Source organism: Trachurus trachurus (assembly GCF_905171665.1).
Source record: "Trachurus trachurus genome assembly, chromosome: 21".
Taxonomy (NCBI): Eukaryota; Metazoa; Chordata; class Actinopteri; order Carangiformes; family Carangidae; genus Trachurus; species Trachurus trachurus.
Genome location: NC_139899.1, coordinates 1,637,107 through 1,660,555, shown reverse-complemented (window position 1 = coordinate 1,660,555; position 23,449 = coordinate 1,637,107). Strand labels below are relative to the sequence as shown.

Sequence of the window (23,449 nt, the reverse complement as noted above, 5' to 3'; positions counted from 1 at the left end):
ATCTCTTGTTTATGTTAGATAAGACTACACAAATATACATGTTGTAACATCACATATGATATATAACGTTATCCACCGCTTCCACAGCTTCGTTGTAAACAGATGCACATGACCGAGGGGAGGGTTAGCAGACAGTGTTCCCCCACAGGATGAATCTGACTTACTTTGACTCTGAAGTTATTTTTTTCTCCCGTGCCCTCAAGAGGTCGATCTTTTTTGTTTACAGTTGACGACATGTTGCAGTAATTGGTATGAAATGAGATGCAGACATTTGTGATCCCACCCTCAGTTTGGTTTACAATTTAATACTGGAGCTGCTCTGAACTTGTCCTACTGCTACAGGTCAGCGAGTACACAAGACTCATCGCCGATCAAACACCACATGAAATATTAATAAACTTTATAGTCTGACACGTGGGTGTTCCTGGAAATCATAGAGAAGAGGAGCTGACACTGGAATATACTGTAACATTAGATTAACAATTAGATCAAAATAGCAAACAACTGTGCTGACTTTCCAGTGTTAATCAGTAGATATGAGCAGACTCACACACTGAACTAAGATAAAGCCCTGCCACCTGTCACACAGAGTCCCAACAGCTCCATCAGTAGGAGAGAATAATGACATAGGCAGGATTAGATCGGTTAGAGGCTCTAAATGTGGGATTTGATGTGGGAATTTTTCAATTGATTGCCCAGCCCTAACTTGCCTTATATCTTCTCTGCTAGGTAAGGTAAAAGGAGGTGCTGCGAAGATTATTGATATTACTGATAGTATTTTTCTATTATATTGTTTATACCGTTATTATCAAGATGTTTATCATTTCTACTGTCATTATTTATTAAATTTTTCTTTTGTTTCATTTTTTTCCCCTTCCTTGTTATGTACTTTTAAAGAGGAACTATGCAAGTCCGCTTGCTTTTCAGCTGTTTTGGTTACGCTCCTCTCGCCCATGTGCATCTGCTTACAACGAAGTTGGCGAAAAATCAATAACTGGAACGGTGGATAGCGTTACATAACATATACGATGTTACAAGGTGTGCGTTTGTGTAGTCTTAACCGTCATGAGCAAAAGATTACGGGTTACGGAGTGCGTTTGTGTCGCAGTGCAGCAGAGATGAGAGCTGGGACACCGGGGCGGCGGCCGAGTAACTACACTGATGTTGCAAAGTTGGTTTTCAGCCGTGAGACGCCAGGTGAAGACAGAGAGCCTCCGTTCTCACTGTAACAGGTCACTAGTCATGTAGTTAACGATCACAATTACTCTGGAGCTTTTTAATTAAAGGGATAGTTCAACATTTTGGCAAATTGGCCCATTGCCATAATCGCTATAGTCATAGCAGTTTGTTACCTTTAATTTAGAATTTTAGAACGGTGGAGTGGAGCAGAGCTGTGAGCTGCTCAGAGCTATGCTATGGAGGCTAAGGGAATTTCTTGGTTTCCCTCATCAAATACACAATCCGGGGCGGTGTTTAGCTCAGTTGGTAGAGCACCCGCCCCATGTGTTGAGGCTATAGTCCTCGCTGCAGGCGGCCCCGGTTCGAGTCCCGCGTCGGACGGCCCTATCCTGCATGTCATTCCCCCTCTCTGCCTCCCATTTCCTGTCACACTCTCAACTGTCCTATCGAATAAAGGCATGAAAAAAAGCCAAAAAAATATAAAAAATAAAAAAAAAAAAAAAAATACACAATCCAACAACTCCAAAACGCTGTCGTGGACAAGTTGTGACCTGCACATTCACCACGCTATGAGATAATAACGGAACGTTACGAGAGTACGAGAGTTGTTTTAGAGGTAAATTCATGCAAAACCGCTGATGCGCGTTGCGTTCAGGGACAATTTTTTCAGCAAGCAGACTCTGTATTTACCTTGAAAACGGCTCAGTTTTGTAACATTCCATTATTATCTCATAGTGTGGTGATTGTGCAGGTCACAACTTGTCCACCAGAGCGTTTTGGAGTTTTGGGATTTTGTATTTGATGAGTTTGATGAGGGAAACCAAGAAATTCCTTTAGCCTCCGTAGCGTAGCTCTGAGCAGCCTGCTGCTCTGCTCCGCCGTTCTAAAAATAGCTTACACCGACAAATAAAGGTAACAAACCTACTGCTATGACTATAGCGATTATGGCAATGGGCCAATTTGCCAAAATGTTGAACTATCCCTTTAAGGTAAAAATGTAGTATAGCCACGGGAGAAATCCTGCTTAGTTCCTCTTTAACTTTGAATTTCCTTAGCTGAGGCCCTGTATAGGCCATTTGGGTCTCTTGTTTGGCTTGCACCCGTTGTAACTTCTGTCTCTCTGCCAGTGTATTTTAATCTGTCTTTTTTTTTTTGGTGCAAACAAATAAACTAAACTAAAACTAAAGAAAGAACTGAGGAAACGTGCATCTTGGGAAATGAGAAATTAAATCTTCAGGAGCAACAAGCAGCATCAGATACTAGATCACCTGTCAGCAGGCCTCGAACTGTTCTGAGGCTTCTTCTTACTTTTATCAGAACAGAACAGCTGACATTTTTTTTATGATGAGGCCAAACTATTTCCACTGTCAGTTCTGTCAATTTTACTGGTGCAGGTTGATCTTTACTTTACCATCACTGAGGACCACAGAGTCACTTTGGACGTAAATGTAAACCCATACAAGTTGTCAGAGCTGCAGGAGTGGCTGTAGACTCAGCAGGTCATCCTTTGTATCCAGTTTTTTTTATTTTTGGGGCTTTTTTGCCTGTTTATTTGACAGTTTAGTTGAGAGAGACAGGAAATGGGGAAGCAGAGAGAGGGTGAATGACATGCAGTAAAGGACCTCCCGATGCGACCCATATGCAGCGCGGGGCGCCTGCTCAACCCACTGTGCCACACGACGCCCCATCGTTTGTATCTATGTCTATAAGTTCATCCTTCCTGTCATGTACTGAACTGAAAACAACTCAGCTACGTATCAGACCCCGTGTCTATGAATACATATGAACGGGATCCAGCTGGGTCGGCCACTGAAATCACTGCTGCTGCATATTTAATGAGATACAGTAACACTGATGTGGGCCAACCAGTGCTGCCTCACACACACACACACACACACACACACACACACACACACACACACACACACACACACACACACACACACACACACACACACACACACACACACACACACACACACACACACACACACACACACACACACACACACACACACACACACACAGGACAGTCTTACCGATGGCGGTCTCCGGCATGGCGAACATGGTCTTCTCCGTGGCTACTCTGAAGCGTCCGTGGACCGACAGCCCCACTCCCTGCAGGTGGAGGAGAGGAAGGGTCAGGGAAACACATCAGTGTCATGACGATGCAGAGAAGAGAAGGAGAGAGAGAGAGAGAGAGAGAGAGAGAGAGAGAGAGAGAGAGAGAGAGAGTAAAGTAGAGACAGAAACTCACTTTCTCACATACTGTCCCAAATACAAAGAAATTAGAGAAAAATTATTTCCCAAATTTAAAGGCACAATCCCAGACTTCCTCACCCTCCAACAAGACAAAATCATTCAAATCCTTCTGGGAGACGACAGCTCCACTGTAGAACTGGCAGGAGAATATGTCACTGCATGTCACACATCAAGAAATGTTTCAATGTAAGACTGTTTATTTCACTCATTTCTTTTGGCTTTTTTTTTGTTTTTTTGCCTTTATTAGATAGACAGGAAAGGGGGAGGCAGAGAGAGGGGGAATGACATGCAGGAAAGGTCTGCCTGACGCGGGATTCGAACCGGGGACGCCTGCGTTGAGGACTGTAACCTCTACATGGGGCGGCCGCCCACTGCGCCACACACCGCCCCTATTTAATTTATTTCTGATGTTTACTGTTATACTATCAATATTCTCATGATGACACACACACACACACACCCACACACACACACACACTCATTTTCTATTTATTTATTTTCTGTTTTTCATTCTATATATGTACTTGGTAGTTCTTTATAACTCTGATGTTTACTGTTTTGTTTCATTGTGTCTGTATGCTTTGGCAACATAGTCTTTGTGACAGTCATGCCAATAAAGCTGAATTGAATTGAGAGAGAGAGAGAGAGAGAGAGAGAGAGAGAGAGAGAGAGAGAGAGAGAGAGAGAGAGAGAGAGAGAGGGTTAGGTTTAGAGAATGAAGAGTCTGTAACACTGTTCTTCAGGAGGAACTGAGGCCCATTTCCCCCTCCTGCCCCCTGTACCAAACTGAGAGAGAGGTTTTCCTACAGCAGATGTAAAGTTACAGTAGCTGCACAATATGTAACACTCTGCCATGAGACTAGAGAAACACATGAAAGCTGTTATTGATATGATATAATGTTGTTTTTAATTTCTTTATTTTATGTATTATTATTATTATTATTATTATTATTATTATTATTATTATTATTATTATTATTATCATCATCATCATTTAATATGAACTGTATATATATATATTTCATTACATATAATAACTTGCAACTGCCTAATGACACCCAATCTGTGTATAAGAGAGACAACACTTCATCAGCACACACACATGCATAGGGTATACAGCATAAATGTATATAAACTTTTTTTTTAAATGTATTTTATTTGTATATATTTGATTCTGTAGTTGTATTTGTTTTGTTTCACAGATTCTTGATGCTTTGGCAACATAGTTCTTGAGACTACACAGAACAGAAGGAGGAAAAAACAGGGCAGAGAGAAAAAACATTCATCACTGTCACCTCCGCAGAAGTTTGGGATGAGAAATGCTGACTGGAAAAAAGAAAAGTGAACCAGGCCAAGTGTGTGTGTGTGTTTAACGTCTGTGTCTCCCAGCAGAGAGAGAGGTGAAGGCTAATGAGCAGCACTGGCCAGAGGACATTAAGAACACAGAGGAGGAACAGTAAAATCTCTCTCTCTTGCTCTGTGTTTCAGACTATACAGTTACCATGGAAACAACATCCCTTTGCATACACCTTGGACCTACTGCACCAGAAAATGCAGAATCACAGACAGGTGCCTCGTGCTGCTTTTCAGGTGAATGAGGAGTGTGGTTCTACTCGATCAATAATCAATCAAAACAATCAAACACGACTGACACTTTCCTTCTTATCTTATCTCTGATGACACAAACTTCAGTCAGAGGCCACATCAACTTAGAAGAAACACACACACACACACACACACACACACACACACACACACACACACACACACACACACACACACACACACACACACACACACACACACACACACACACACACACACACACACACACACACACACACACACACACACACACACACACACACACTGGAGGGGGGTGGGCTGCTCTACTAATAAAGCCTATGCACCATTAAACAACAAGCTGATCTGCAAAACACAAACAACTAATCACTCATTAACTTTATTGTCCAAACAGCAGGAGATCAATAAAGATAATCAATGTGACTGTCTATAAAAGTCCTACATGAAAAAATAGAAGCAGGATAAATGGAGTTATAGGAGATGAGGAAGACGATGGGATGTATCATCACATGAGTCCTCTGACCTTCACTTTTCTGCTGCTTTATCTGAATGAAGTAATAACTCAGCCACGGTGGGGGGGGGGACGTTGTGATTGGACGTGTGCCGGTGCCTGGGAGCAGGGTCACTCTCTGGTCAGGTCAGCCTGTCATTGGCCGCCGGGGATTAACGGCTGTGAGAGGTCAGCAGGTGAATCCCCACGGCTCCACATCGTCCACACGGGACGGGACCATGCTGCTGAATGAACTCTTCTATCTAGTCTGGACTGGGGCCGTTGACTCGCTGTGTTGGTAAGCAACCGGATCCAGGGCGAGAGAGACAGGCCTTTACAGTACATCAAAATAAAAGCACCAAGCTAATAAAATGCAGTGAAACTCTTTCATTTAAAGGTCCCGTATTATGAAAAACTGTTTTTTTCTGGTCTCTACATACATAAACTGATCCTCCCTGAGCCTACCTACTCATAGAATGAGGAAAGCAAACGGGTCCTGCATGGACTCTGCAGCTCACCGACTGGTAAAACGGTGCTAAAACAGGCTGCTCAGACTCAGCTCCTGTGGTGATGTCACGACGGGAGTGAGTCCGGCCTCTCAGCACGATAAACACCTACCACGTCTATTTCTATGGCTGCAGTGCACAGCAAGAAACTCCTGAGCTAAATTGATGAAATACCGACCAATTTTCAGTCATAAAGTGGTAATAATCTTTGCCGTGTACAGTAAGTTACCATGTTACTTAAAGGTGCAGGCACAGAAACAACTTGTTCTCAATAGAGCTCATTTGAGCGACTTTTAGACAGCCGTCATTCAGGACCACGGATCAGTTTGGGGCAATACATTAGTTGGACGTCTGACAGCTGAGTGAAATTGAGTAAAAAGAGTATAATATGGGATCTTTAAGGAATATAATTTACAAGAAAGTCCCCGAGCCATTAAGTTAACATTTTGATTTTATTGTATTACAAGTTAATGTCTATTTTATAAGTTTTATGTTGGTTAACACTTTTATTTTTGGTGAATTGAACGGATTTTCATATAATGGTGGTGGATAGATTTCACTTTTGAATCATCATAAACACACACTATGAAACATCCAGATACCTCCATACTGCTCGTCTGTACTGACCCAAGTGTCCTGAAGCCACGACATGAAGAAGTTGTTCGGAAAAAAATATTTGATCTTTGTTTATATATATATATATATATATATATATATATATATTTTTTTTTTTTTTTTTTTTTTTTTTTGGGGGGGGGGGCTTTTACTGCCTTTAGGCCTAATTGATAGCACAGTGGAGAGAGAGAGGAAATGGGAAGGCAGAGAGGGGGAGTGACATGTAGGAAAGGGCTGCCCGATGCGGGATTCGAACCGCGGCCGCCTGCAGTGAGGACTGTAGCCTCAACATGGGGCGGCAGCTCTACCAGATGAGCTAAACGCCGCCCCTGATCTCTGTTTTTAGCCTTGTTGTAGTAGTAGCTCTCAGTGGCTCTGTTCGTTGGTGTAAACCAATGGATGTAAACACGGAACAACATCTCGCAGCAAATCTCACCCAGCCACTGGGAGCTACTGCTCCAACAAGGCTAAAAACACAGATCACATTCATTTTTCCCAAACTACTTTTTCATGTGGCGGCTTCAGGACACTTGGGTCAGTAGGGACGAGCAGTATGGAGGTATCTGGATGTTTCATAGTGTGTGTTTTGGACGATTCAAAAGTGAACTCTATCCGCCGCCATTATATGAAAATCCGTTGCCAGCCGGACCCCCCCTGGAACTCCAAAAGTGTTTTGATGACTCAGAAAGTTCTCTAAACTCTTCCTTGGCATGACGGTGAGTATATGATTGGTGAATTATCGATTTTGGGTGAACTATCCCTTTAACAAACTCTAAAGACTGGAGAAAAAACTAAATAAAACTTTATTGATCTTAAATCAGAGGATCAGTTGGAAAAATGAGCCATTACAGCAGCAGCAATGGGATCATCTGGGAGCATAAAAAGCATAAAACATGTGTGTCATCCCCCCTTTCTGTCTCCCCATTTCCTGTCTCTCTCTGACTATCCTATCAATTAAAGGCATAAAAGCCCACAAAATACATGAAAAAACAGCAACAACAGGAAAATAACTGTGTTCAAGTTCAGTTGTAATTAGAGGCAGCTGTAATGTACTGCACTGCACTGAAAAGACAGAAAAACAACAAATCCTCAAAACAACGTGAGGGACAGATACTGTCTCACTTAAAGCTCTATACATCACATTCAGAAAGACCCTGTTGTTTTACATAGTAAACATTTACAGGCAACTGAGAAAGTTGATGTTGTAAGTGACATTACATTCTGTTTACACTTGAATTGTAGGTGCAAGCTATTTTTAGAACGGAGGAGTAGAGCCGTGAGCTGCTCAGAGCTACACTACGGAAGCTAATGGGATTTGTTGGTTTCCCTCATCAAACTCATCAAATACACAATCCAACAACTCCAAAACACTCTTGTGGACAAGTTGTGACTTGCACATTCACCACACTAGATAATAACGGAATGTTATGAGACTGAGTTGTTTCCGAGGCAAATCCAGAGACTGCTTCCTGAAAAACTGCCCCTGACGGGAACGCGCATCAGCGGTTTTGCATGAATTTACCTCGAAAACAACTCTGTCTTGTAATATTCTGTTATTATCTCATAGCGTGGTGAATGTGCAGGTCACAACTTGTCTACGAGAGTGTTTTGGAGTTGTTGGATTGTGTATTTGATGAGTTTCATGAGGGAAATCAAGAAATCCCATTAGCTTCTGTAGCGTAGCTCTGAGCAGCTCACGGCTCTGCTCCACCATTCTAAAAATAGCTTGCACCAACAATTAAAGGTAATGAACCTACTGCTATGACTATAGGGATTATGACAATGGGCCAATTTGCCAAAATTGAACTATCCCTTTAAAGTGTGAACTGTTACAAATGAAATATTGACTTCAAGCTGCATTCATACGCATCAATAAAAATAGTCTAAGAAATAAAAAACTCTACACAAACGTAAAGGATGCTGCCTGCTGAGAGCTGGATCACTGTGACCCAACCATTAGCAAGTGTGTGATTAAAGTAAACAAGATGTCTTCACCTTGCTCTTAGTGAGCAGCCACAGAGCCAGAGAGAGAGAGCGGTGAGGATTAAAACCACTGGACTAGAGAGTGAACAGACTGTGCCAGGAGGAGCTGTGTTTCTGTGAGAGCCGGATCCCCACGCAGGACACAAAGACGGACACAGGAGACGCAGACTGTGGCTCCTGTCGGCTCAGGTCATGAAATACACCATGACTGCACTTTGTCAACACGTCAGCGCTCAGGGCAAAGACACTCACTGACTTCACTTCCCCTCAGAGGGACGGAGGTGTGGAGAACAGAGGCAGGACTGAACCCTCTTTATTTTTAAGACGTGTCAGCCATTAGTTTATTTACACATCAAACTAGGAAGGAACTAATTTGTGTGATAACTCGAAAAATGAGCTATTTTAATAATTAAACTTTATTATTACCATTATTCATATAATAATAATTACATCATAATAAGGAGTGATGTCATATATTGGCTCATTACATTGACATTTTCGAGCCATTGTGAATCATTTGCATCAACAAGCATATTTGGTAAAAAGCACATGACTCCTGTTTGACATAGTTCAGCCTACAGGTGTTTGTTGTCAAATAGACTCAGTGTTGAAGCCTACAGATGTTTTCAGTGTAAATACAAGCTCACGTATTAACAAACTCTTCTTCTCCTCACACTCACTCCCTGTCCAGCCCACCATCAAGACAAGTTGTCTTCTCATCTTTTCTTTAGCAGAAAAGTGATGTCATGTTAAAGGGATAGCTCAACATTTTGGTAAATTGGCTCATTGCCATATTCCCTATAGTTTTAGGAGTAGGTTTGTTACCTTTAATTGTCAGTGCAAGCTATTTTTAGAACAGTGGAGCAGAGCCGCGAGCTGCTCGGAGGTTAATGGGATTTCTTGGTTTCCCAAACTTGTCAAATACACAATCCAACAACTCCAAAACGCTCTCATGGACAAGGTGTGACCGGAACGTTACAAGACGGAGTTGTTTTCGAGGCAAATGCAGAGACTGCTTGCCGAAAAACCGCCCCTGACGGGAACGCGCATCAACAGTTTTGCATGAATTTACCTCTAAAACAACTCTGTTTCGTAACATTTCATTATTATCTGATAGTGTGGTGAATGTGCAGGTCACAACTTGTCCACGAAAGCGTTTTGGAGTTGTTGGATTGTGTATTTGATGAGTTTGATGAGGGAAACCAAGAAATTCCATGAGCCTCCGTAGCGTAGCTCTGAGCAGCTTGCGGCTCTGCTCCGCCGTTCTAAAAATAGCTTGCACCAACAATTAAAGGTAACGAACCTACTGCTACTAGGGATTATGGCAATGGGCCAATTTGCCAAAATGTTGAACTATCCCTTTAACAGCAGCTCGTAGCTGGTATTCTGCCCTTTTCAAATTACAGCAAAAACCATAGGTACAAATAATAAAAATTCCATTAAGCTGCTTCAGTTCCTGGTTCTGTGCAGTCACGAGTTGATCTTCACTGTGACACTGAGCAGAGCTGAAACGTCTGCTGTGAAAAAGCCCTGTTCAGAATGACCTCTGTTATGTGAGTTTCTGTCAATTATGAAATTAAAATTATATCTAAACAGCTCATTTCTATGAAAACAAACATAAAACTGGATGATAATCAACTCAAGTATTGAATGATTTCATAAACTGCTAATTTATATGCTGCATGTTTTATAACACTGTCGTAATTAACACTGACTTTCAAGAGTTTAATTTGAATAAATCATGTTATAGCAAAAACATCCAGTGTTCAACTTGTGTCTATTTATTATTAGATCCTGTGTGAGTCAGACTGAATCAAGTGCACTTGAAATATAAGATAGATTAACCACAGATGCAACGGCAACAACGGTGCAGGAATAGAAGCTTTTTAACACGAGGGCGAGAAACAGGAAAAAAAAAAAAAACATGTTTTTTTTGCCGGCGACTGGTTGGATGCTCCGGGAAAGAGCGAGGGACCGTTCGATTCCTCGCATCAGCAGAGTTTCACCATAAAAGTAGTGGAACACTGGTAGGTGGTGGTGTGGTACCACCGAGCTCCATATAAGACCATGTCCCCTCATACGGCTGTAAACAATGGAAATGAGGAAAAGCTGCAAGAGGAACATGTTTACACAGAAAGAATAGATCCAGAAAATTTACAACCCGGCCGGGCGGCGTTTACGCTGACTGGCCGAGCGCTTCATAAAGCCTTCATTAGGATGTTTGGCTCACTTGGTATAAACCACATATTGATCGAACAGGTGAGGTGAAATCCATTAAAATGATGGAGTAGGATCACTGTAACGCAGACTGCTGAAGACACACAGGTCTAAACACTTAAAGGGAAGGCGACGTCTGTTTGAAAACCAACAACACGCCTCCTCGCTTCTCTTTCCACATCACTCTTGCACAAAAGTATTCGGCGTCAACAACACGGAGAGGATCTGGAGACGAGATCCACGAGGAACAGATTACAGTCACACAACTCTGGACAAATATCCATCAGCTGCTCGGCGGCCCCTGTGTAAATGTTTGAAACCTGAAGAGCAAAAGTGAGAGAGAGTGGACAGACAGAGACACGGTGTCTGTTCAGAGGCAGAGCGCAGCAGACAGGGATTAATAACACTTCAGCACTCACAGACCTTAAACCCTGGGATTTGAAACTTGGAGAGCAATGATTGATGTTCGTGAGATAAGATCCTGTGATGTAAGAGAGAGTCACTCTGTGTGTGTGTGTGTGTGTGTGTGTGTGTGTGTGTGTGTGTGTGTGTGTGTGTGTGTGTGTGTGTGTGTGTGTGTGTGTGTGTGTGTGTGTGTGTGTGTGTGTGTGTGTGACCTGCTAATGACATGTCTTTATTCCCTGTTGGTTTGTTATCATGAAGTCCAGAATACGTGTTCGACGTGGGAGTTCTGCCCCGAGTTCAGAGCTGATCTGGGAGCAGCAGAGACTCGGCTGCCTCCAGGACTTTTCCTTATATAGAACTAGCCCTGTTTTTTTTTTTGTTTTTTTTTACGCCACTACACACATTAAGCAGAGATCTACCCAGAAGGATGGTTCGCATCAACATCGGCGTCTGCGTGCAAACGTGACAGATGTTTGAAGCAAGACTTCAAATGGCATCTATTCTCAGAGCCGTCAAAGGGCTGGAAACAATAAAAGCGAGTGTGATGATGATGAGCGGTGCGAGTAAATCTACAAACGGCACAGAGGGGTTTTTTCAGCTGGGATAGTGAACAGAAGTGACTTCACACCGAGGCACGCGGTGCAACAACATGCACGGCTGCCGAGCGCTCAGCTGTCTGCAGCACGCTCCCTTAAACTGTCTCTTCAGGTTTGTTCTGACAAATAAATTACAGCCTCTGTCTGTTGTGTAAAAGTGGGGAGTTATTATCATCATGGCTGTCCAAACACAGCAAAACAAGATGATTCTTCCTTCTCTGAAACTCCCATTGGGAAAATATGTAAAAAGATGAGAAAGGCCGAGGTGGGAGTCCTTTCAGCCACAAGGAAGTTTGATCTGTCGACATTAAAACAAGTGGAATATTTATGGTTGTTGATATTTGAAAGTGAATTCAAGATGAAGAGGAGCTGGACTCATCTGTGTTATGGAATAACAATGTTTGTATGATGTGAAGGGAGAGTTCAAACTTCTTTAATCTCATTGTTTTTGATTTTCTGGCCTCTGCTGCTTCACCCCTGCAGTCTGACGTCCAGATGCAGACAGCTGTTCTCAGTAAAAAATAAAAAAGAGGCTCAGCTCAGCTCACTGTGCATTAGCTGGCCAACAGCAAACCTGGCTGATACAAACACAGTCACTCTCACCGTATGGTTCAACACAACAACACAAAAACCATGCATCACCATCCTACTGTCACTTTATATTCTTCAGCCAGTCTCCGACTATTGTTCCTAATTCTCTGACATTAAAAAGAGCTGACATCCCTCCAAAATAAAACCACACAAGCATCAAGTGTAAAGATCAGACACCAGAAACACAAAGACCTATGATGTCACTGTACAGGTGCATCCCAGAAATCATAGGATATCATAGAAAAGTTCATTTATTTCAGTAGTTATGAATGAATGAATTTATTTCAAACGAATGTGTCTTCAGCTCTTTTGTACTAATTATATAGATCATATTTATATTTTTGCATTTTTACAGATCTATTTAATATTGTGTATTTCTGTGTCTTTCCGAAAGCTTAGCAACATTTTGTTGCCAATAATCACTGTTGTGTTTCGTGCAATGACAAAGAAAGTCTGAAGTCTGAAGTCTCTAAAATGGACAAAAAATAAAGATATAAGCATCATCAAATCATATATTTTTTTTAACATAATATCCATATCATTAAACATACTACATCCATAAAACATATATACTACATAAATATCCATATTAACTTATAATATCCCCTATATTTAGCAATTTATTTTTATCCCTCATCTTCCATATACCTATTCAGAAATATTTTTTTTATTCAGTTCAATTCAAATAGTGAAATTCATATATTATATAGGTTCATTACACACAGACTGAAATATTTCATGTTCTAATTTCTTTTAATTGTAATGATTATGACTTATATTCAATGAAAATCCAAAATTCAGTATTTCAGAATTTAGAATATTTAGAATAGAGTGATAAAGTTCAGTATTGTAACCTAATGGTGTCACACTCTAATCAGATGATCAACTGCAAAGGTTTCCTGAGTCTGGTTCGGTTCAGTAGCTCCTCTATCATGGAGAAGACTGCTGACCTGACAGTTGTATCCTCATTTCCTGAGATGCACCTTGCTATTTTTCAACAGGTGAAAAAACAGCGGCTCCACACCGATCTGCACCATGTACCACAGGATTCACAGTGTGAGTGGAGCTGCTGTACAAAGGCCTTGTTAGGTCCTCACACATGTCTGCGCCACGGGGACGCTGACGCACATCAGAGACACGATGAGTAATGACCCAGCAGACGCCGGCAGCTCTGAGCGACCTCGGCCACACTTCAGGGGTAAAAATCACAGTCAAGGTCACGACAGAGGAGATGAGAACAGGCTCATCCGAACATCAGACACCGTGTCTGAGAATCCAAGGTATTACAAGGTGGTTTTCTATCAAAGTCCTGACAGAGTGCGGGTGCAGCTCTGTCTGACCTGCAAATCAGCACCGTTACTGTGGAGCAAAAGGTACCAATTCATATTCCAATGATATCTGACACCTGGAGGGAAAAACCAGAGACGTCAACTTTGCTTTGTCACTACACATTTCCTCCAACCAGAGGCCACCTTGCCACAGGCAGCAGGATGACTGTACTCTACTGACACCTACTGGACAACCATGTAACATCACAGCTTATTCACAGAGCAAAGACAGAGGACAACAGTTGGTGTCAGGACGGAGAAAGGTGTTTGCCTGAAAATGCACAAATATCTCATCCACAACTTAACTCTCTATAGTTAACTGAGCCCAGATAAAGTAAATATATGACTTACCCCTCCCATTGTTATTCCATCAATAAGGGCGATGTATGGTTTCTTGTATGTCCCTGGAAAAGTGGCATAAAATGTGTTAAAACATGAGAGAAAATGTTTGAAACCAAGTGAAAAGACAGAGATGTGTGTGGAAATGTAAGAACTGTCTATCTGAATGAATATAAAAGCAGATCTGCCAACCTTGGATAATAGTCTGAGGACCATAATAATGTTTCAACATAGGAATGGCTTATAAAGAAAACAATAGACCTGGCTTTGACTTACAGAGAGCAGGTTTACATATCTGAGTACTGGACTATATTATAGTATCACACTGTCATGATTAATGTTTTATTGTTTCATGAAAATTATGTTTTACAAAAACTGATACACGCAATAAAAATCAGCATTGTGTATGTTGTAATGTGTTTTTATGAACTGAATGTTAATCATGTCAGTGTCCTCATCTGTCCTCGTGTCAGTTTGACCTCCACGGTGAGCGTACCTATGGCGTTGTTGAGAATGTATTCCTCCCGGAAGAAGTCCTGTGCCAGAGGGTCGCCCACCTTCCCCGCCTCTGTGACCGCTGAGGAGACAAACATGAATGTAGCCACATGTTTCTGCTGCAGTCAGGATGTTCCACATTTACAAAGCTGCTGCTGCTGCTGCTGCTTACCTCTGATGTCTCCCCCTGCACAGAAAGCTTTTCCACCTGCTCCTTTAATAATGACAATGTCAGTACCATTGTCGTTCTCCCATTTCTACAACAACACACACAAAACACACTGATTAACATGAAATCATCATCAGACACAAAAACACATCACTAGTTAAAGGTTATAGCTGCCAAATTTTCATCAAAACGATTAATTTTTCAAAAATAATACATCCACAGAACGTCTAGAGGGGTGCAGAATAAAAGTATTAATTTTACAGATTTTTTTTACAGTATATAAATAATTGTTTTATAAATTCTGACGGGTCCAAAATATATCAATATTTACATCTGGTTATGTTGATGTCACGTGAGGCAGAGCTCAGGGGGAGCCAGATCGGGATAGCTCTGTGGAGAAATGGCATTGTGCTAATGCTAATGCTAACTAACGGTCAGCCAGTACTGTAACGTTTCCAGTGCAGGTGTGATGCTGTGGGTTTGTTGGGTTCGTCTGCAGGTGAGTTAGTGTGAAATGATTCAGATGTGTTCAGTCCGCTGTCAACACCAGAGCTGCTGCTCCTTGAATACGGTTAGCATTAGCCTAGCTTTAGCTAATAGCCGCTGGCATACCTGGCAACCAGTAGTGAGAGCGCGATACGCACTGGCCGGGAGGAATTGAACTTGTACCTACATCTATAAAGGTCTGGACAAACTTTTAAACTTTTCATCCAAACTGTAAAGTTAATATTTATATTTTACTAAGCCATGACTTCTAAAAAAGACAACTGTTCAGAACTATTTAATTCATATCGAGACACAAAAACAAACACAAACTGAGGGCATAATAAATAATAATATAAAATAATTCATAATAAAAGATTTTTGTGCGTGCCCTTTGCTAGCCAACAATAAAGTAATTGCATCCTGAAAACTATGTTCATTGCAGTTTGGGATAAATATGTTTTTGTACAACAGCTCTTTAAAAGGTTGAGTAAATCTATCAAACCCTTAATAACATCAAGACCTTGAGAATGTGAAACTAAGTGAGATACTAGTATCATTTACGATCAGTCACACACAGCTGTAATAAACGACACTCGACACACTCGGGTCCTTGACATTTGCCCCAGTCGTAGTTTGCGTTAACCAGGCCGGCCACACACCTTGAGCTGAGGGTAGATCAGTCGGATCATGTTCTGGTTGAGGGCGTTGAGGACTTTGGGCCTGTTCATGGTGATGACACCGGCTCGGCCCACTCCCTCCATGACAACCTCTGGCTCCACATGACTGGACATCTGATGGGAAACAGAGACGACAGACAGATCTTCACAACAGACAAGAGCAGAGTCACTCGGAACAGAGAATCATCAGCTTAGCAGATTACAGAGCAATGACTGTCTCTGTCTCTGTGACTGAGGATTGTCTAAATACACAGACTAGACTGAAAACGTGCACCAAGAAATTAAGCTGTGAAAATGGAGGTTGGCTTCACACAATCTTTAACATGACCTGCAGAAAGACTTAAAACTGACTGAATTTATTAGCCTGGGGAATTCAGATCAATTTTAAAGGATTGAGAAAGGAGATCCATCGATTCCTGTGATTGTGACTGCCTCGTGTAATTTGTAATTTGCCCTGTTATCTGTCATTTGTAATTCTTATGTTGATTGTGTAAATCTATGTAGAGTTGTTTATGTGCTGCTCTCTCAGCCAGGTTGCTCTTGTAAAAGAGGTTTTTAAATCTCAATCAGTTTTGACCTGGTTAAATAAAGGAAAAAGAAAAAAGAAAGAAATGAAAAACATTATAAAACAGTCTCTATTATGTTTTGATGAAAACTTCACATCAATGTATTTCCTTTTATCGGCTCAGTTCACTCAGTCAATCAATTGCACTGCAGTAATTCATGGGTAATGAATGGCACATGGTCTGCACTGATACAACAGTTTTCAGGTCTTATTAATCTCTCAATCCTTGTTCATCCACTCACTCATATATCATACAGCACTTTTATTCTAAGCATTGAGTGCTTTTTTAACACACACACAACACAGACTCGTTTTGGGGTTCAGTATCTTCAACATACAGATCAGAGGACATAGGTATCAAACCAGCAACCTTAAAGGGATAGTTCAACATTTTTGACAAATCCGCCTATTGCCATTATCCCTATTATGTCACAGGAGTAGGTTCATTACCTTTAATTATCGGTGCATGTTGTTTTGAGATCAGCAGGGCAGAGATGTGAGCTGCTCAGCTAACACAATGGAGCTGAATGGTATAGTGCCTCATCAAACTCATCAAATACACAATCCAACAACTCACAAATGCTCTTGTGGAAAAGTTGTGACCTGCACATTCACCACGCTATGAAATAATAATGTATTATGTAACATTATGACACATGAAGCAAATACAAGGAACTACTTGTAGGCTACTACTTGCCAAGCAAGGTGTCTGGAATGTAGTTCCAGCTTTGCATTTGCCTCAAAAACAACTCTGTCTCATAATGTTACAGGATTATTTCATAGTGTGGTGAATGTGTAGGTCACAACTTGTCCTTGAGAGTGTTTTGGAGTTGTTGGATTGTGTATTTGAAGGTAACGAACCTACTGCTATGACTATAGGGATTATGGCAATAGACAAATTTTGACAAAATGTTGAACTATGTTTTTAATGGACAACCTGAGCCCAACAGCTGCAGATACTGGACACTGGTATTAAACAACTGTGTTCACTCAGATCCCCTAAATAAAACTTTATTCGCTGAGGTTGAAGGTCAGTGTTGCCATGGTGAGGAGGTGTCTTTCTGCAAAACCACTTGATCTGTCAGGAGGAGCCACTTGAAGCATGAGAGTTGACAGTCAGCTGAGCTCAGAGGTGAGTGTGAGCAGAGAGGAGGGTGGAACTCACCATGTGGCCCTGGAGTCGCTGCAGTCTGCACAGGGTCCTCAGTCTGCACGAGACAAACCTTCATCACTCTACCATCACAGTATTTACACTCTTTCCAACTTCTAACACACACACAGAAAGTTCAGCAGCATCCTGCACGGATCTCTGGCATGAAGCATTTCCAACTTCACAGTCACACTTAGGCTACATAATGCAGACAACATGTCAGGCTACAGTCTTCTATCAAATGACATCATTCAGCACCCACCTGTATGCCGACGTCAAAGCCGTTAGGGACATTATTATTATTATTATCAATAATAATATCTGTGTCGTGTGTGTGTTGCTCCTTGAGACACTGCCGCTGCTGCTCTCTCCTGCTCGCTCCCCTCTCAAGTATTTTTTGCGTTTACTTCCTGGAAGATGTGACGGACGAGCTCTGATTGGTCGGTGCTGATGACGCCATGGTGGGCGTACACACCACCGAGGAAGGCCGAACCGGTCGTGTTTACACCACACTGCCACCCAGTGCGTGGAGCAGGTACTGAACATGGGACATTTATTTCTGCTGGTTTATGTTTTTTCCAGCATGTGGCGCTAGAGGAACAAAAAAGTGAAACAGAGGAGAGTCCTGAGTGTAAATAACACTCAGCTAGAAATGATGAACAAAGGTGGATGAAAACTTTACTGTATAATTTGGAGATGTTTGGACAATTTTATACTATTTTATTCCTCGACTCCTCTTCTAATAGAGAAATATAGAACTTTTAAGCTGTGTGATGGACTGCTGGCCTGTCCAGGGTGTAGTAGCCTAGTCAAAGTCAGGTAGCCCACTCCACCCCTCACTCTCAGTCGTGCTCAGATAAGCTGTAGCTAAAGGATTTATTCTACTTTTACACCACGTACAGTTCCTTGCAAAAGTATCCATACCCCTTGAACTTTTCCACATTTTGTCATGTTATAACCACAAACTTAAAGCAGAAGTAAGCGATCCGGTGGTTTTGGCTAACTTCCTGTCAGCCGATGGAGTTAGCAGTCCCCGCCCTCGTCCCTACGTCACCACATTCACACGCATTCCTTGGCTGCACACACAGAGAGGACCGCCCCTTTATGCCGTTCTCTCTCCTCATTGGATAAAGGTTGTAGGATACAAGGAAAGTTTTCTCCTCGGCTTACAGCAGAGCAGAGTGACTGACAGACCCGTGTTTCAGACCAAACACTCTATATAAGTGATTGCTGTCGGAAGATATAACTATTTAAGACTTATATTAATTAACACAAACATTCTGCTTACTTCTGCTTTAAATTTATTTTATTGGGATTATGTGATAGATCAACACAAAGTAGCACATAGTTGTGAAGTGGAAGGAAAATGATACACAATGTTCAAGATTTTTATACAGTAGATATCTGAAAAGTGTGGCATTCAGCAGTTACAGTTCAGCAGTTCAGTAGTTACAGCTGCAAGTCCTTTAGGGTAGTAGGCCTATGTCTTGCACATCTACACACTGACATTTGTGTCCATTCTTCTTTGCAAACCAGCTCCAGTTCAGTCAGAATGGATGGAGAGAGTCTGTGAGCAGCAGTTTTCAAGTCCTGCCACAGATTCTAACAGGATTGAGGTCTGGACTTTGACTGGGCCGTTCTTTGTGCTTTGTGCTTCGTGCTTTGATGCAAACCAGTCCATTGTACAGTAGCTCTGCCTGTGTGTTTAGGGTGGTTGTCCTGCTGGAAGGTGAACTTCCGTCCCAGTCTCAAGTCTTTTTCTGCCTCTAACAGCTTTTCCTCCAGGATTGCCCTGGATTTAGCTCCATCCATCTCCTCATCAACTCTAAGCAGCTTCCCTGTCTCTGCTGAAGAAAAGCCTCCCCACAGCCTGATGCTGCCACCACCATGTTTCATGGCAATTTTGGTCTTTGATTTGTAAAAAATTTTGAACACCACACCATACCTATCATTTTCCTTCCACTTCACAATTATGCTCTACTTTGTGTCTATCACATAAAATCCCAATAAAATACATTTAAGTTTGTGGTTATAACGTGAGAGGTCTAATTAAATTTGCCTCATTAAAATGTTGTACACAGAAATACTGATAACAAAACAGTAACATAATTGGCCATTGTGCAGAGTACAATGACTTTTGCCACTGCAAATACATAATGCTCCAAATACATCTATACTTTTTTTTAATTTTTTTTTTTACCAAAGAACCTTTTGTTCTTTTACTCTTGTTACTTTTACTTGATGCATCTTTAATCTACAATGAATATTTTTAGAGCAGGAACAAGAACAGTGAACTTGTTATGTAAAGGGCTTCATATCAACATAAGCTTAGAGTGTTTGATTACACAGGTTATTAAAACAACAATTGGGCGATTGTACTGGCTGTTTCAGGGTGTGTTGCATGACCCAGGTGTGACTGAACAAACCCTAGGTCCAGTCACACCTTAACCCTGGGCAAACAACAAGCTGATCTGGTTACATTCACCAATATCAGATGAAACATGGACATGAAACAAAATAAAAACCCAAGACGCTACATCATTAATTTATTTACATTTATCACACACATAATATGAACAATTTAAGATTTTTTGATGTGAAAGCTAAATATTTATTTTCATGCCATTAGTTCTGATCATTTCTTTGGGTAGATTTTGTAGAAATGTGTTTTATACAAATAGATCTTAAGCTACAGTACATGTGTAAGCAGTAAAGTGTTGATTATGATATATAGTAGGAAGATGAAGGTCATCAGTCAGAGTCGCTGCTACAGGAGCTGCTGGAGGACTGCAACAGAGACGAACACAACAGAAACATCAGTACAATCCTCTGACATTGGTGTAAGGTCAGATTGTTTCATCTTCAATGCCATTTGTATCAAATTTGATACATAAAAATACATGAGTTTTTGAGACCTCTACATCCTCACTGTTTTTTTTCCCCCCTGAAAAACCTAATGTATACAATCAGATACAATTATCAGACAATCCACCAGGGTGCAGTTATTTATGCACCAGCAGGTCTTCACTTGGGACATCCAATATGGCCGCTGTCAGTCAGTGACCCAAATGTGTTTTCTCATGGATATTTTTGCCAGTTTTGAAAAAGTTAAAGCAGAAGTAAGTGGTCCGGTCGTTTTCGCTAATGCTGCGTTCCAGGCAGGCTTTTGAAATCGTAAATTACAGCTTCAAGTCACAACTTACGACTTTGTAGCGTTCCAGGCAACCCACTCGTGTTTTTCCGACCTGTTTTACCGGTGAAAGTCTCTATAACGGCCACTCGTAACTTCCGACTGGTGAACTCGTACCAGATCGAACTGGTACGACTTCACGGTCGGAAAAATACGAGTTTCCTTGAACGCACCATAACAGTCCTCGTCCCTACGTCGCCACATTCACGGCGTCCCTTGGCTGCACACACAGCCCTGCATGCCGTTCTCTCTCCTCATTGGATAAAAACTGTAGGATACGATAAATGTTTTCTCCTCGACTCAGAGCAGAGCAGAGTGACTGACAGACCCGTGTTTCAGTCCAACCACTCTATGTAAGTGATTGCTGTCGGAAGATATAACTATTTAAGACTTATATTAACACAAATATATCACTTACTTCTGCTTTAAGGTAAGAAAAACTTTAAAATTGCTACTGAAACTTCAATAGGAATAGTTACTGCATTGACTTTGCAACTTATTTTATAGTAGAACCGTGTTGAAAATGTGTGTATCAAAATAGATACAGCAGATGTAAGGTCATTTTCTTATATTCTTATATTATATTTAAATTTTTTGTCAGAAGGTCCAATAAAGGGTCCAATTTCAAAATTTTAGAATTTTCTGACAATTATTTAATGGTTCAGGCTTTACAGGGTTAAGTCTGTGAATAACAAGAATTACACTGACTCATGCAGGTGCATGTGCCAGTATAACCAATACCACTACATTTATATGGTCTCTTCTGATTTGTTTGTTCTGAAGGAAATAAAATCAGCATCCAAGGCATAATATCTGACCGAATGACTGGCTCTTACCCCGTGACAGTCCTTTCCTTTCTTGTGACACTTTGCATGCTTGTGACCATGCTTGTGCTTGTGCTTGTGTCCGTGTCCATGTCCGTGCCCATGGCCATGTCCGTGCCCGTGTCCATGCCCATGCCCATGTCCATGTCCGTGCCTATGGCCATGACCAGTTCCGCATCCATGTCCATGTCCGTGCCCGTGTCCGTGCCCCTGGCCAGGTCCACACCCGGGGTGTCCTCCATGTGGACCGTGGGGCTGAGGAGGGCAGTTTGAAGGGACAGCTGACATCTGCTGGGGATGGTTTGGAGAGGGGCACTGGTTTCCTGAACATTAGGGATCAGATCACAAGTCAATATTTAGCTAAATGATTGCTCAATACAACGTAATGCACATCTTATATACGTTATTTAAAAGCAGCTTTATACCTTGGTTGTGTCCGGACATTCTGAAACCTCAGATGGAACTACAGATCCTGAGAAGAAAGAAACAAACTTCTTGAATGCATCAACACAGCTGATCTTCAAATATGCATTTATACAGTCAGAGAAAGTCAAAGAGCATCAAAGCAAATCACCTGCAGAGATTCAGAGGAGAACTTCCAGAGAGCTGCAGAGCTGATCCACAGACAGCTGTCACCTCTTGCTCCTTTTTTATCTGCAGCTGCACCTCAATTTGAAGCCTGGTCTCCTATCAGGACATTTTTGTTCTGTGATCTTACTGGGTGTGTATCTTTAACAAACCGTACACACAGACCAAAATATGAACACAAAAAATATGTTTACTGTGTTCGCTTATAAAGCATATTGCATTCAGAAAAAATAAAACTCCACCCACAATAAACCATATTAGCTTAATTAACTGTGAAAAACTGCTACTAAGCCAGGAGCACCACCATGCGCTCTGATCTACTGGATCCTTATTAATTTATTAGTTAAAAAGTTAGTTAAAAGAATGGGGGACAAAGGATTCCTTGTAGATATTTCTATTATTCATGGTGATTCATGAAGTCCCCTGAGGATAAAAGTTAAAATTCACTGTAAAACCCAACACACCCACACAAAATCCTTTGAGCGTTTGCTGCACTGAGCCTTTTGTCCTCAGAGATGTTGGAATTATTTTCAAATGTGAATTCATTCAAATTCAGGGTTTCTTTTGTTGCCTGATAAATTGATGATCTGATTCATGTAATATTCTCAAGCAAATCATGGCTAACATTACATTATGTGTGTTGCTCAGTTTTATAAGCTGTTTGTTATTATTCACTTTTTAAAATTATTTTTATTAAAGCAGAAGCAAGCGATCCGGTCGTTCTTGTCAGCCGATGGAGTTAGCAGTCCCCGCCCTCGTCCCTTTGTCACCACATTCACGCGCATCCCTTGGCTGCACACACAGAGAGGACCGCCCCTTTATGCCGTTCTCTCTCCTCATTGGATAAAGGTTGTAGGATACAAGGAAAGTTTTCTCCTCGGCTTACAGCAGAGCAGAGTGACTGACAGACCCGTGTTTCAGACCAAACACTCTATAGAAGTGATGGCTGTCGGAAGATAGAACTATTTAAGACTTATATTAACACAAACATTCTGCTTACTTCTGCTTTAATTAAATTATAATTTTTCAGATGAATGTTATTCTACAATGGTAGCTCCAATTTATAACATTCATAACATTTATTTGTATAGCACTTTTCGCAGAGAAAGCTCACAAATTGCTTTAAAGGGTTAAGAAGGGAAAACAAATGAACATGATTGCATACAAGCATACAAAAATACATACAGCAAATTAGGTGTCTGGCTAAAGA

At 41.4% G+C, this 23,449-nt stretch overlaps 1 protein-coding gene across 1 annotated transcript in view; it reads right to left on the bottom strand.

The window, feature by feature from the left end:
* The window catches only part of hibch (3-hydroxyisobutyryl-CoA hydrolase), a 39,352-nt gene extending 21,295 nt beyond the window's left edge, over positions 1-18,057 (bottom strand). Inside the window, exons 1-7 of the mRNA XM_083996644.1 lie at positions 17,900-18,057; positions 17,653-17,695; positions 15,905-16,036; positions 14,763-14,847; positions 14,592-14,672; positions 14,108-14,160; positions 3,219-3,297 (exon numbers count right to left, since the gene is read on the bottom strand). Of these exons, the coding sequence (XP_083852770.1) occupies positions 3,219-3,297; positions 14,108-14,160; positions 14,592-14,672; positions 14,763-14,847; positions 15,905-16,036; positions 17,653-17,695; positions 17,900-17,931 (505 nt within the window). The 5' untranslated portion in view covers positions 17,932-18,057. The remainder of the gene's footprint in view (positions 1-3,218; positions 3,298-14,107; positions 14,161-14,591; positions 14,673-14,762; positions 14,848-15,904; positions 16,037-17,652; positions 17,696-17,899) is intronic.
* Positions 18,058-23,449: the final 5,392 nt, after the last annotated feature.